The sequence below is a fragment of the Mauremys mutica genome, chromosome 1 (assembly GCF_020497125.1).
Source record: "Mauremys mutica isolate MM-2020 ecotype Southern chromosome 1, ASM2049712v1, whole genome shotgun sequence".
Taxonomy (NCBI): Eukaryota; Metazoa; Chordata; order Testudines; family Geoemydidae; genus Mauremys; species Mauremys mutica.
The window spans coordinates 213,930,897-213,945,968 of NC_059072.1; the positions used below are offsets into that span (position 1 = coordinate 213,930,897).

The 15,072-nt window shown below is 40.1% G+C and overlaps 1 protein-coding gene across 2 annotated transcripts in view; it reads left to right on the top strand.

Moving 5' to 3' along the window:
* Nucleotides 1-15,072, top strand: part of CFAP47 (cilia and flagella associated protein 47) — a 647,660-nt gene that overhangs the window by 272,530 nt on the left and 360,058 nt on the right. For both annotated transcript variants that reach the window (XM_045022903.1, XM_045023700.1), the window contains 3 exons: nucleotides 1,524-1,669; nucleotides 10,897-11,005; nucleotides 14,414-14,640. In XM_045022903.1, the coding sequence (XP_044878838.1) occupies nucleotides 1,524-1,669; nucleotides 10,897-11,005; nucleotides 14,414-14,640 (482 nt within the window). The remainder of the gene's footprint in view (nucleotides 1-1,523; nucleotides 1,670-10,896; nucleotides 11,006-14,413; nucleotides 14,641-15,072) is intronic.

Sequence of the window (15,072 nt, forward strand, 5' to 3'; positions counted from 1 at the left end):
GTCGGTACTGCACGTTCTGCATGAGGGAGAGGGTACGGGGGTCTCTGCGTGGAACTGTGCCACCGTGAGGCAGTCTGGGCATCTTGGTATCCCTTGCTCCCTCACCCCTCCCCACCACCCCTGGGCTGCAAGCTCGGGCTGCCGTTGGGCATAGGGGCACCAGTTTAATAATACTGCATACGGCCCCATAAATCCTAAGGACGGCCCTGTACTTTAGGATAGTGAGATTGTTTTATTTGCATTGTTGTTATGGGAAAAAAGTGATGTGTGTGTGGTTTCTGTTTGATTTTGGTTTCTTGCATCAGCCACTTTTTTCTAGAGGTCATCTTTCAGTACTGATTTGTTCCTAAATGAGCTGTCACCATGTGTATCAGTGCTATCTCTGACCCATTTGTTTTGTTTTGGCTCCATTTTCACATCTGGCCTCTAATCAGTTCATTGCCTTGGAGAGTTGAGGTGGCTAAGCTTGAATGAAAATTGGACTTTACGCATTCTTTATGACCAGAATGTATGCATCAGATCAGCATGTTAAATGTTTAAATTTTCTGGGCTAAAGAGATTTTAAGGGTACTTGGCTGTGTCCGATTCACCCCTCACATCCAACATATAAGGGGATGTCTTATGGAGGAGATGATTAAGTTCAGTCTTTTGTAGTTGTTGAGCTGATATGTCACCGAGTCTGAAATATGTCAGATATCCAAAGCAGTCTTGTTGACATTCTAGCCTGATTTTTTAAAAATTCTTTTCAGGTAATCTTTTAAAATACTTGAACCACCTGAAGAGCACTGAATATACTATAAATATTGCCATTATGAAACAAGAATAAGGAAAACAATCAGAATGGAGCATGAATTGAGTGTTCTAGACCTGATTAATGAAATCATTGCTAGCTGGGGAAAGAGCTTCATTTGTGTCAAGTATTGAAAGACCATCTAATCATTTGTGTTATTTTTGAAAATGCAACAATTATTACACATTACATTGTGTATTGTATGTTGTCATCATAGTCTTCAACGAGCTTAAAATGCTGTCCATCAAAAGCAAACATGCACATTTTAATTTCTGTGCATGCTTGAGGATTTCCCAGTTTCATATTGTCATGCAGCTAGTCTCGTTGAGGGAGCAATCATATTAGTTTAAAAAAGTCTAAAGCAGTATCCTTGCCTCTAGCAGGAGTAATTTACATATCTACTGTACATCTCGGAAGATTTTATTTTTTGTGAATATAGAGTGGTAGTTTATCCAACATAGTCTTGCTCTTTCTGGGCTGTGCAGTTAAAAAGGTGTGTATTCATTTGTATGCATAGGCTTGGCAAGTATGAAAGGAATGAATTAGCATAATTTGTTTATGTAACTTTTGTATAGCATGCAGTTTTACTGTTTTTGTGATTTGAGAGCGCCTTAAATACTAGTTCTTAGGGCATGCTATTATAGCTTGCTATGTTTTTATATTGGAACAGGTACTTTAGCCTTTACCAGCTTTGTTACTGTGTATAAACAACCCTTAAATCATGTTTTGGCAGTTAATCGATTCAATCACCTACAAGAGTTCTTCAGTCCAATGTGCACACTGTACTTAGAAGGGAGAAGTTCTGCAAACCTGGATCTTTACTTTCTTCCTTTTAATCTGGAAAAGCGCTATTGCACCATCGTTCTGGTCAATGACCTGGTAAGAATAGAAAGTGTGTTCTGTCAATGTCTTTATATCTTAACATCGTTAATGACATATACAACAGTTATGACATTTGTAAAACTTTGCACCTAAGCTGTGCCTGCCAAGTGCATGCCTCAGTTTGTTTGTGCAAAATGGGTAACGTGTACAAAATTGGGAGTTGTGCATATGCTGTTGTGGGTAATAATTACAAGTTATATTCATAAATATGTATTTGTTTGTGTACATAATATTTTGGGGCTGCAGTTTAGGCATTGAGATTTGAATATTTAGCTGTTTATTTTGATGTTAATGGTAGAATTTTTTTCAGTATATTAACATTTTATTTCTGAGTGGAGTGGAAAGCTATGGGAGTTGGACATTGACAGGATATACCACATTTCATCTGTAGGTAACTGGTTTAAGTTTTTTAGATGAGTAGCGACACAAAGTTTATCACCAGCTGATGTCTGTTTGGTTTATGATAAGTAGGGTGACCAGATGTCCCATTTTTAAGGGACAGTCCTATATTTAAGCCCTCATGCAGGTGTCCCAACTTTTTCTTAAAAACGGACTAATTGTCCCATATTTTCTGACTACCCCCATCAGTACTGGTGGCCGGATCCCTCCTCGCCAGCCGCCCGCCCACCAGTGGTGAGTAGGGAGTCCAGTGGCCGATGATGGGGATGGTTGTGCAAAGCTGGTGACGGGGCAAAACTGCACGGCCGGTCGCTCCCCCTGCTGGTCCGTCAGCACAGCCCCCGCTGTGTGCTGTTTCATACAGCACTTGCTGCACGCAATAAGCTTCAGTAGCTGGTGAGTGCGGGCAGGTGCCAGGCAGCAGCCAGTTATGTGTCGCCTCTTCTGCCCACCCATCAGCCCTTTACATGCTTCCCCTCTCGCTGTCTAATTCCTGTTTTGCCCCTTCACCCCCTCCAGCCCTGCAGCTCTTCCATATCCCCCCACAGCAGGGTGCATCCTGCTCCTAGTGTTGTGCAGAGAACAGCTTGGCCGGCAGACTCCTTCCTCCCCCCACTGCCTGTGGCTGGGCCGGCACCCCGTGAAAGACCAAGACCCTCCAGCCCGGGCCGCTGGCCAGAAGCCAAGCCCTGCCTGTGCCAAAGCCGCACACAGCGCTGGCACAGGGGAGCTTCTCTGCCCCTCAGCTAAACTCTGGAGTGGGAGAGGAGGAGTGATTTCCATCCTTTTCCCAACTCATACCTGCAGGCTCCACAGCCGCTCCCAGGACAGGGGCTTAGCACCTTCTTTGCCTCTTTCCCCCACTGCCCTGGGTCCTACCCAAGGGAGTTTGGGGCTGCTCTGTTCCTAGGCACCCTCCCCTGCTGAACCACCTCTCTGGCCAGGATCTCAGGCAGCTGAAGCCCCTGCAGTCAAGTTCCCTGGGCCCTGGTGCACAATGCATCCTTACGGCTTAGCCCCTTCCTGCCCGTGCTATAGCCATAGGTGGCTGGCTTATGTCCGTGGCCACCAGCAGCCTGGAGGTGTTAGCTGCCTTTCTACACTGTGCGGGCAGGAATGGACAAGCTGCTTCCAGCCACAGGGGAGTGGGGTGGGGGGAGAGATGAGCTCTGCAAAGACAGGAGCCAGGTCATCCCTCCCCACTGCCCTTCCTTCCCTGGGCTGGAAGCAGCTCCCATCCCTTCCCTCCAACACAGTGCCGAAAGGCTGCTGCTGGGCACGTTCTGGTGTGAACCCTGACAGAAATCTGATGGGGGGGGGCATGGGACCCTGTGTGTTGCCTCAGGAAGACACAGTGCCAGGTACCAGGAGAGGCGGGTCTGTCCTGGGGCTCTAGCCAAGCATGGAGGGCAGAGAGCACTGGGCAGGGAGGGTTGGGTAGGTCAGTCACCCCCTCTGTGTAGGAGAGGTGTACAGGAGTGTGTGTGTGTGTGTGTGTGTGGCCTCTCCCCATGTGAACCCTAAAGCCTAAAAGATATGAAGGTAAATAAAAAAGAATCCAACTACGCAGTATTTCTTTTTAACAGGGGCTCAGTCAACTTGATGTTAATCTGAATATTTGTATTGCATAGTTCTGATTAATTGCTGTCGAACTCGCTTGAATATGAGTAATTTTATCATGTGTCTCGTATTCAGCATAGGGAAATATAATCACCCTACCGAAGGTTGATTTTCTTTTTTAATGGTTCGGGTTCTGTAGTTTCCACATCCAACTGTTGCTTTTTAAAGACTTCTGAAAGCATGAGCCACATCTTGTCCCTCTCAGATTTTGGAAGGCACTTCAGATTCTTAAACTTTGGGTAGAGTGCTGTCACTATCTTTAGAAGACTCACATTTGGTACCTTCTTTGCGTTTTCTCAAATCTACGGTGAAAGTTCTTAAAATGAACACGTGCTGGGTCATCATCCGAGACTGCTATAGTATGAAATATATGGCAGAATGCGGGTAAAACAGAGAAGGAGACATACTATTGTCCCCCAAGGATTTCAGACACAAATTTAATTAACGCATTAATTTTTTAAAGAGCATCATCAGCATGGAAGCATGTCCTCTCGAATGGTAGCCAAAGCATGAAGGGGCATACAAATGTTTGGCACGTAAATACCTTGCAATGCTGGCTACAAAAGTGCTGTGCGAATGCCTGTTCTCACTTTCAGTTGATGTTGTAAATAAGAAGCTGGCAGCGTTATCTCCTGTAAATATAAACAAACTTGTTTGTTTTAGCGATTAGCTGAAGAAGAATTAAGACTGAGTGGACTTGTAGGCTCTAAAGTTTTTGTTTTGTATTTGAGTGCAGTTATGTAACAAAAAAAAATCTACATTTGTAATTTCCACTTTCATGATAAAAAAGATTGGACTACAGTACTTGTATTTGTATGAGGTGAATTGAAAAATACTCACCATTTTTACTGTGCAAGTATTTGTAATAAAATAATAATATAAAGTGAGCACTGTACACTTTGTATTATGTGTTGTAATTTAAATCAATATATTTGAAAATGTAGAAAAACATCCAAAAATAGTTAATAAATTTTAATTGGTATTCTGTTGTTTAACAATTTGATTAAAACTGTGATTAATCGTGATTGATTAATCACGTGAATTAACTGCGATTAATTGATAGCCCTACTTATTATTTAAACCATTAACAATCAGTACTACAGTTGACACTGCTTGGCAGCCTCACCAGATAAGTCAAATTTTGAATGACCACGGAAACTAAACTAGTCTCCTCCCCTATAGGGGGCATTCCTTTACATTAAGTGTGTGAGACATTGGTGGGGTAGTAGATGGAAGCGTAACTGTCCTGAAACTCTATGTTGAACATGTACTGTTACCCCGTCACGCTGTCTGGAGTGGCTCACGACCCAGAGTGCCAACCTCAGGGCAGACTGTCGAAAAGCAGGGCAGGAACTCTAAACTGGTTGTATGTTCTGTAATTTCACCAACCCAATAACAGGTGTGAACTCCTAAATCACTGTAACAGTCTTACTGTGGAGTCACAGACAGTCCCCTTGGGCATTGCAGTGTATCTTGCCACCCAGGCAGGCTGAACTATTAGATAGATGGTTACTTTACATCAAAAATCACAACAATGTTCAGGTTTTTCTCAGTCCCAAAGCATCTGTCACTTACCCCTTGTCAATTGTACTCAGATCTTAAACCAAAGACGACCTATAGACAGTCCTGAAATAAAGTAACTAAACATTTATTAACTAAGAAAAGAAATGAGAGAGACATTTACAAAGTTAAAACAGCAAACATATGCAAATGAATTGCAGTCTTAGATTTAAAAAGGTAATATACACTTCTATAATAAGCAGCTCTATATGTTCTTTAGGGCTGACCCATGCCAAACAGCATGAGGATTTCTTGCTTATGTTTAGGAATCTTTGCCCCTCAGAGTCCAGACAGCATAAAGAGGCCACGTTTCTCCTTGTCAGGGATTTTTATCCCCCTTCACCCCAGAATAAAAGCTGATGGGATGAGTTCATAAGCAGGCCTCTCTTTCCTGGAGGCAGAGACGAATGCGATCAACAGGGTCTCTGTACTTTGGTGTTACACAATGACTCATTTGCATTCAGTGGGCCATCTTGTATGAAGGATGAACACTTTACCTTAATTATTGCTTCTTTTCCTGTTTGGTGAGTTACACAATTACAGAGGTTTACAATGCAACACTCAGTATAACTTTATACCATGGCATGCGGATATTAGAAGTAGATTAATACATGCAGCATCCTACAAGCTTTCCTTTAAGTCTAAATACTAAACACATTCTTATGGCACTAATATTTATTTTAACTATGCTAACCACACAGGTAAGCCAGACTGGTTTCCAGCTATACATTTGTCAGTGTTCAGTGAGGCCCTGGGCCTTTGGCATGAGCTGGCAACCCCCATAATCAGATAACAGATTCTTGACCTTATGTTTCTGTCCAAGTTTTGCTCAGTCATCTTTCTAACATATTTCAGAGGAGCAGCCGTGTTAGTCTATCCGTAAAAAGAACAGGAGTACTTGTGGCACCTTAGAGACCAACTCATTTATTTGAGCATAAGCTTTCGTGGGCTACAGCCCACTTCATCGGATGCACAGAATGGAACATAGGAGAAGAATATATATTTACATACAGAGAAGATGCCATACCAGCTCTAAGAGGCTAATTAATTAAGATGACCTGTTAGCAGCAGGAAAAAAACTTTTGTAGTGATAATCAAGATGGTCAATTACAGACAGTTGACAAGAAGTGTAAGGATAGTTATAAGGAAATAGATTCAAGTAGTGTAATGACTCGGCATACTCTAACATACATATCTAAGATCGTTGAATGGGTGGTTTATATAAGCTGCTTTTACTTCCTCTGCTGTTACTTTCTCTTGATTTGCCTAAACCGTAATTTAAAGAGAAGTCATGTAAAGATCAAGTCTCTTCATTTAGGTGATGTATACCTAGGTATACAATGCGAACTTTGCTCCACCTAGTCTTACTCAGTCACCTCATTCATGGCCACTCTATTACTTGCCTGTTATGGAGATGAGTATAAGGTATCAGTTATTACAGTGGTGACTATTCTCTAGAGCAAGAATTCTCACCAAAGTCTGCCTGCAGTTGCCATCTATCATCACATCTTTGATGCTTTCATGTTGAACAAGACCCAGTAGCAAGAGTCTAGCTTGTTTCAGAATCCGTCTTTCCTCTCATATGCTACCACAGCCATTGGAACAGCTAGGCATGATGCTTTTTAAACTCTGAAAATACCTCTTTGTTTACCTCTCTGTTGGCACTGTAGTGGTCTTTTGAAATGACAATGAAAGTTTAACTTACTTATTATAACAACACTTCTTAAAAACTTAAGTGGTTCATTTTTAATATTCTTCTTGCTATTTAGAAGAAAAATTGAGGCTCTGACATGTCCTTCAGATATTAATGTAGATTTTTTTTTCACGAGGCGTTGTGGGGAAAAAAAATGTATTGCCTGACACAGTGAATTAATGAGGCGGCCTTTAGTACTAGATCTTCATTTCTGGGGGTTGGTTCACATGCCAACTCTTTATTTAAGCAACTAATAATCATTATAAAGTTATAGTTGTAAAAGTGTAGTGATTAGAAAGTCCAGGCCTTCTCCGCCTAAATATCTTGTGGAGGGAGAAGGTTCACTATCTTTCCCCCTTCCTGTGCAATTTAAAGACTTCTTTCATGTAGAGCTTTAAATTCTCTTGGAAATCATCAACTGGTATTTCCAAAAGGTTGTGAACAGAATTAGATTGTCTTGATGAAACACAGAAAATTTGCTTTATCTGTACTCCTTTTAGAGTTCTTGCAGGGTCCGCACAGTAGGTAGTGTGCTCACTTCAGGTGTGCAGGCTCAGAATGTAGGAAGAGTAATGTTCACTGGGGCTGTGCGCATACCCTACTTACATCTTGTGTCTCCCGGCCAAGCATATATGAAGGGCTCAGTCCCAACTGCCACTTATTTCCTTCTAGCTGCCACAGGAAATGAATAGGAACTCAGTGATTATCTATTGTTTCCTCCATCAATCACCTTCCATCTACTCTTTTTTCTTTGAGAAGATGTAGCACTTAAAGACACAGCTGGTTGTGCTACCAAATGTACCATTATAAACCCATGTTCCCAGTTGCTTTATAACTGCCAAATTTTAACCATTTGGGTTGAAGTTTTCATGCTTTCTCTCTACCTTGTGCTATTTTTTTTTGGTAAAGTTTCAGCAAAATACATGCAACCATTTCTGAGTATGAAGCTAGAGAGAAACAGTTTTTTCAGAATTATTTTTTCCCAACCATTTTTTTTAAAGAACATTAGCATCTCCGTGCTTTGAATCAAGGATTTGAGATTTGATGAGGGGATTAAATATGCCAAATCTATATGCATGACAAGGCTGACTGTGAGCTCTAGATCACATTCCTGTCCAGAAGTCAGGGAAATACATCAGTATTCTTGATTTCCAGCATTCCTTTACTGTCTACCAAATAGCTGTCAATATTGTTCCACAGGATTGAATTTGTCTTTAAAATCTTGGAAGTTTTCATACAAAAACTTAAAAAAAAAAATTAAGGCTACAAAATTAAGCACTCAAAAATTTAGACTATTCACTAAACTTCCCAAAACACCATAAACAAGATTCCTCCTGACCATTCTGCAACATCAGGAAAAGCCTGAGCAAAAAGAAAATTGGCCTTACAGCTCTTGGAAATCAACACTTTCAGATCTTGTCAAACCAAGTTTTGAATTGAGAAAGCTTCTTTTTAAACATAAGTATGTTGGTATAATTGACAGAGAAAAAGTGATAATAGAGTGGTGCCTTAGCAACTGGTACTTTTATAAAACTAGTTGTGTATGCCAAGAGCTTTTACAGGGACCTTATGGAGCCATAACATTGTCTCGAAAGGGAATAATTTCTGTTTAAATTGGTTCCCCAGGGTGGTAATTAATTTGTGGGTGGTACACAAGTTTTGCCATGGGTTTTATACTCCCCTCAAGAAAGAAGTGTTTGAGCTCTTAAACCAAGGAAAGGGAGATAAATGCCATGGAATTTGAATAATTCTCTTTTTACTAAGTTAGAAAACTTATAAACGCTATATTTTTAGCTCTAGAGTGAAAAAAATCTCCTACAAAGCAGTGAGTAAAGGTAAAATGAAAAACAGACTTATTTTAGGTCACTTAGCCCATTCTGCAGGAAGCATTGGCAGCGGAGGGATGGACCAACTGACCTAAATAAGTCTTTTTTTTTTTTTCATTGCTGCCTGCCAAGAGTAAACAACCAATCTGAACCATACCATTCCTAAACAGATTCCCACAGATTTTGCTTGTATAAAGCTTGGTGGAGGCCTGTAGTGGCAAATAATTTGTTAGTGGTTGACAATGGCCATATGAGATGACTACATACTCCTTTTGCTGGCATGCGTGGCCACTAAAGGCCAGGGCAGTCCAAAGAAGTGGGTGGTGTTAGCTTAAGGAGGTGAAGGAGTAAGGGGAGGTCACTAAAGCAGTAGGAATGTGTTTATAGATTCCTACTGTATGGAACTTTGGTGGAAGTAAGCTACCCCCAAAGCAGAAATTATGAGGGTAACATTGCCTGCTCTCTGCTGATGTGAATTCTCCTCAGCAACATGGAACGTATTGTTGCTTGGAGGTGTAATTTACACCACCTTGAACCATTCTTTTTGTTTGGTTTTTTGGTATCTAGTCCCTACAGTCTAGGGTACTGTACACAAGTAGTTTAACATGCATTTTATTGTATTTATTCTTTATTATGCCTTCTCAACAGTTTGAAATACCATTTGTTCATCAGTGGATATGTCCTTTCCATTTTCGTAAAACTTATTGCCCCTTTATTTCTCCCTAGATAACATTTCTGTTTACTTTCTTGTTTGTGCAATGTTGTCATCAGTGATTTTGGCATAACTCTAGAAATCAGATTAGTTTCTTAACTTAACTCCCTCAATTAGTGATGGTTTGAATTTAAAAGAAAATAAGTAGAAAATGTTTAGTAACATTAAAGGACAGTCCAAACATGTAACTAGCCCACTTTCACCCCCACTCGTTTTTCACTAGAGAACTATGAATTGGCTAACAAAATGTTACTGGTTCAAATGTTTTTTACCAAATAGCTGAGCTGCTTTAAACTTTACAAAATATTTAAATTATGTAGTTTGAAATAATGTAAACTGTTTCATCTTTAAATGTGAACTATGCAGGCTGTTACTCTATTTGTTTAGAACAACTGATTATAGAGGTTTTAAAAATGGCTACTGCATATGATCAGTATATACTTTTTTGTCTATCTCATTTGTGGCTCATGGTATCCTAGCTCAGGCATTTAACTGTAGTGGGATGAGTTAAAAAGAACTGAACTATTGTTATGAATTGTCCATCTCCCAGAGCAATGCAGTCAAATTTCAGAGAGGCCAGGTAGTTTTAACAATTTACTGAAAATTACAACAGGATCTAAATATGTGATCCTAGGCTAGAATTACAGCAAGTAAATCAAATCTCACTACTTGCTGGGTGGTCCAGAGAGGTATTCTGGCTACAGCTAGATGAACCTTTTCCTCTGTCTAGAATCTGTCACCACTCCACCACACAGAGAAGCTGTTCACACACATATATACTCTAGGCTAGCAGTAGTCAATAGGCGAACTGCAGGCCAAATCCAGACCACCAGACACTTTTGAACAGACCCCGAAATCTTTTTATTTACTTATTATTATTATCATTATTGTTGTTTTTTATTATTTTCTCTTGAGTCTGGACCTGGACCTTGACAAAGAAATTTGGACCTTGACAAAAAATAATTGCTACCTCTGCTCTAGGCTATGCATGTACCGAGACATGCTCAACCATGGCTCCCCTTACTGTTGGAAAACACGAAACATACTAACATAACATTCAAAACAAGAAGCATAAAGGTGCCTCACGCGGGAACACAGGAGCGCCTATGGGTGCGGTCTGTATGGGGGCTCTACAGTCCCCTAACGCTATAGAAACTTTGATTCTGAAATTATTTGATTTTGCAAGTTTAATTTTCACCCTTACAGTTACTTATAGGGTTTTTTGTAATATGTTCATTTTCTTCTTTAAAAAAGCAGTTTTAAAATAAAGGCTCTTCAGAATATATGAACCACTTATATAAGTCAGATCTTCTGTATTACTAGAATAGTTTTTCTTTTGTTTGTTTTAATGGTTTATAATTTGTTCTGCATGAATTGCTCTCTGAATTGAAATGCGTATGCTCCTGTGTTTCAGGTTGGAGAATTTGTTTACCTGGTAGAGGGAACATGTGGCATACCTTTGCCTTCAGGCTTGCTTCCGATGGATAGTCCAAATGTTCTGCGCATTAGCAGTACTTTAAAAGGTAGAGTAAATGAAAGGAGGAAAAAATGATTTGGGAAAACATCATCCTTTATAGTGCGTTGAGCTCTCTGGCACTTAGGGGAGGGAAAATAAATACAGTATGAAAAATGAGCCATTTTACAATGGAACGAGCCTTAGAAAGACATTGCAAAACAAACATGATCTAAAATTATTCCTTTAGTCATATGGTATAGATTGGTTTTGTTTTGTTTTGTTTTTTGCTGCCCAGACATTTTTCAAATTAGAGGTGGCTTGCAAGCCTCCTAACCTGGTATGTCTCTGCAAGTAAACTAGAGTAAATTTTCAGCTTGGCCATATCAATATTTTTCTATATCTACTTTCCAAGATGCCTCAATCTTGTAGTACTGCAGCAGTAGTTTGACACTACTTGAACCAGTACAAGCATCTTTTGCTTGTCTTAGAACTTTCCGAGATATGAAATATTGGCACTTTGTATACACATTTATGATGTCCTGATGTGTAATCTGCAACCTGTATTTCTTGGAGAACAATGAACTACTGTACAGCCAAAATGTCTCCGCATGTCTCAGAAATATCTCAGTCAAAGAAATATGTAAGGCTCCTACTTTGAGTTCCTTATGGCTTCTCTACATGGTGTATTGTTGTGTATCAGCTGTAGTGCAAATTCTAGAGTTCGCCAATGGGTCTCTCACTAACTGGCCTGTGAGGACCCTGTTGGTGTGCACTAAAAGTTCCCTAGGGCATGTTAACATAGTCAAACAATACTATGTCAGCTAGCACTAGGGAACTTTAGTGAGCACCAGTAGGGTCTTCATGGACAGTTAGTTTAATGACATGCTGGTGTACACCGGAATTTACACTCCAGCTGTTGCGCACTTGTGTACCGTCTAAACAAGTCCTTACCTACATTTATACAGCATTACTTCCTTGATATTTCATTACACCCTTAATTTAGCTTCTGGATCTAGCTTCTGGAGAGCAATCCTGCAACTTTGTTCAATTAGTATTGTCCAAATTCACCTCCTTCAGGAGTTGTTTCTGCTTGTTAATGGGCTGGGAATCTATGGTGGCAATAGTCAGAGAGGGAAAGGTATTTACTTAGAATCTGTAATTCTTTAAGTAATTGTCTCTATAGCTCTTCGTTCACTGAATATAGATCCACACAGCAAATTATCTGAAGCAATGACAGTTATTTGGGAAGTGACCTTTCTTTCATGGGTTGTGATTCAGACACAGTCTTGCATGGCTATTTAATGAGGTCTGAACAGCTCTGTCAGTACGGGACTATTTCTCATGTGGATAATGTGCCTCCAAGAGACTGTGGGAGACAGGACACCTTTAAATGCAATACAATCAAAGATAAATATAACATTTATTACATCAGTTTAGGAAAGATGAAATGTAACCATCTGTATTTAGCCATCTCTAAACCATTGCTTTGGGCCCATCTCTCTTTAAAATACATAGTTTTTTAAACCTATTCAATTTTTTGTGAGGAAAAATCAGCAGTTTGGGCTGTAAACTCCTGAGATGGTGCCCTCTAATTATAGTGAGGAGTATATTTCTCTGCTGCCTTTGGAAGTGTGTTAATCATCACCCACTCCTTGTTCTACAACACATACAGCCGTAGGTAATTCAAGACCTCTTCACACTCTGTGAACTTGATGGCTTACATGAGCTATGCAGAGACCTTCTTTCCTCTGGGCAAGTTATCTAAAGAATTTGCTCTTCCACTCACTATCTCTAAATAAATGCCAGTCAGATTCGCTACTATAATATATAAAAATTGAAACCAAAGGTGAAAAATAAGGGGAAAGTCATGTCAGACGTTACAGTATCAATGACTGTTCCTATTAGGTACCTTTTAAAAGATTTAGCACTTTGTAGCCCCTCAAACTGACCCATCTGTAGCCAGGGAGTGCTGAGTTTCAGAATGATGATGTCATTATGATAGCAGTAAAGTACAACATTTATAGTGAGCTCTAGGCTTTTACTGGTATTTTCTGCCCAGCGCCAGTTCCTGCCATGTTAATAACTTGTGAGTTATTCAATTCAGAATGATGCATTTGAAGAGTTTATACCTCAGCCATTTTAAAGCACATCAGGCTGAAACTTGAGGTACAGATTCACAGGTGGCATGCAAATGCTAAAACACTTTAAGCTGAGCACTCTAATGCATGACTCTGTGATATGCATTTCTGTGAGACTACAAGACTTTCCTCCATTCTTCTTCCCAGCAGCTCAATTCTTCCTGCTGCTTGTCTTTCATTCCTCTCAATAAGATTATTGACCATGCGTTATTGAAACACCCTGCTGTCTGGGTTAAGTATTCCATCAGGAGCTGTTCCTGCCTCTGCTGTTCATTGTGGTGATGGAACTTAGGTGAAGCCGGAACAGCAGTGAAGAGGCATATGTCAACCATAAAACCCACTCTTCTATGGGGCCTCGAGCCAACCAGCACAGCCCATGAGTGGTCTTGTGTATAAAACCTGGAATGGGATACTAGAGATCTGGGTTCCATTCCCAGCTCTAGCACAGATTTCCTCTGTGACCTTGGACAAGTTATTTAATCTTGCTGTGTCTCACTTCCTCTGTCAAATGAGGATAAAACTCCCTTTCTGGTTGTTTTACCTAGTTAGATTGTAAACCCTTTGGGGTAAGGGGATTGTCCCTTACTGTGTGTTTGTACTGTGCTACCACAGAAAGGCCCCAATTTTAGCTGGGGGCTTTGGGTGCCAGGGTAATATAAATAAATGTATTGCCGTACTCTCCAGAATGTCTTCCCACTATAGATATGTTCCATAGGAGTAGAGAGGCAGGAGGGTGTGTGTGTGTCTGTGTGAGAGAGAGAGAGAGAGAGATCTCAGTAACTAACAGACAGCTGTGGAATTCACCTTCAGAAGATACTGAAACCACCACAAATTTTACTCCCTTCATATCAGAATCCCATCACTTTGACCTACCTTCCCATCAGAACAACACTTATGAATAAATGGGAGGAGGGTGATCGGAACAATACAGATTGGGAAGGACAGGTAGAAAGATATATATATTCACTGTGGTTTACTTTATAATTTGTAAGGACCTCTGACACCCCAGTGACAAGGGAAGTATGAAAGCTTCAGTAGATTGTTGATAATTATTCCTCCCATAAATTTAATTAGCTGAACAGAAAATTAGTTAAAATATACCTTTTTGTTGATTATGAATATGACCTTTCCATTTGGATTTCAGTCTGTGTTTTCAGTCCTTCTTCCTGGTTGTAAGTTATAATTAGTCTAAAACTCAAAATATTATAGCAAAGCTTACGTTGTTAAATTCAGTACCTTCAGAGTTTAATGTAATATTTTTGCTTGTGTTCTGGGCTACTGAATAAAAAAGACATACAGTTGTAATAGCAGCTGACAAATGGCTTTGTTTATTGCAGGTCACAGTGCGGTGCAGCCAGTTCTGTGCTTGAAATGCGGTCTCACTGATATTCTTGAAGAAAAACTGAAGATTCCATTGATTAATGAAGCTAGGGAGAAGGCTCTGGCCATTGCGGCACAGCAGCAGATGTCAGCTCTCGAACACAAGCGAAGAAAGGTCACAGGAACACTGGAGAGCAGCAGTGTTCGAGTTGCAATTGCAGCCTTAGGGCTGTCCAGAATTGAGGTAAAAAAATACAGTAAATCTAGCAGAATATTACATAGCTTCTCTTTATTTGTGAGATTGGGCTTGTTAAATTTCAGAAAGTATCATTAAATACATAAAGAAGTTATGGCGCGCGCGCTCTCTCTCTCTTTCTCTCTCTCTCTCTCTCACACACACACACACTATTTTGTTTGTTCTCTAAGGCATCACAGTATTTTGAATGTTTTTGAAAAAAACAAAAACCAAACTCCTCAAAAATAAGTGACATCAGTTCATTTAGTCTGTGCTGTGTGAGTCTTCTCTGAAAACGTGACTGTAAAAGTTTCCATATTCCATGTAACAGATCTAATTATTGGTATCCTCTTTTTTTTGCTCCATTACCATGAGCTACTGTTTAACCATAAGCATATTCAAAAAGGATTAATAAGAAACAAGGAACATATGCTAAGCAGG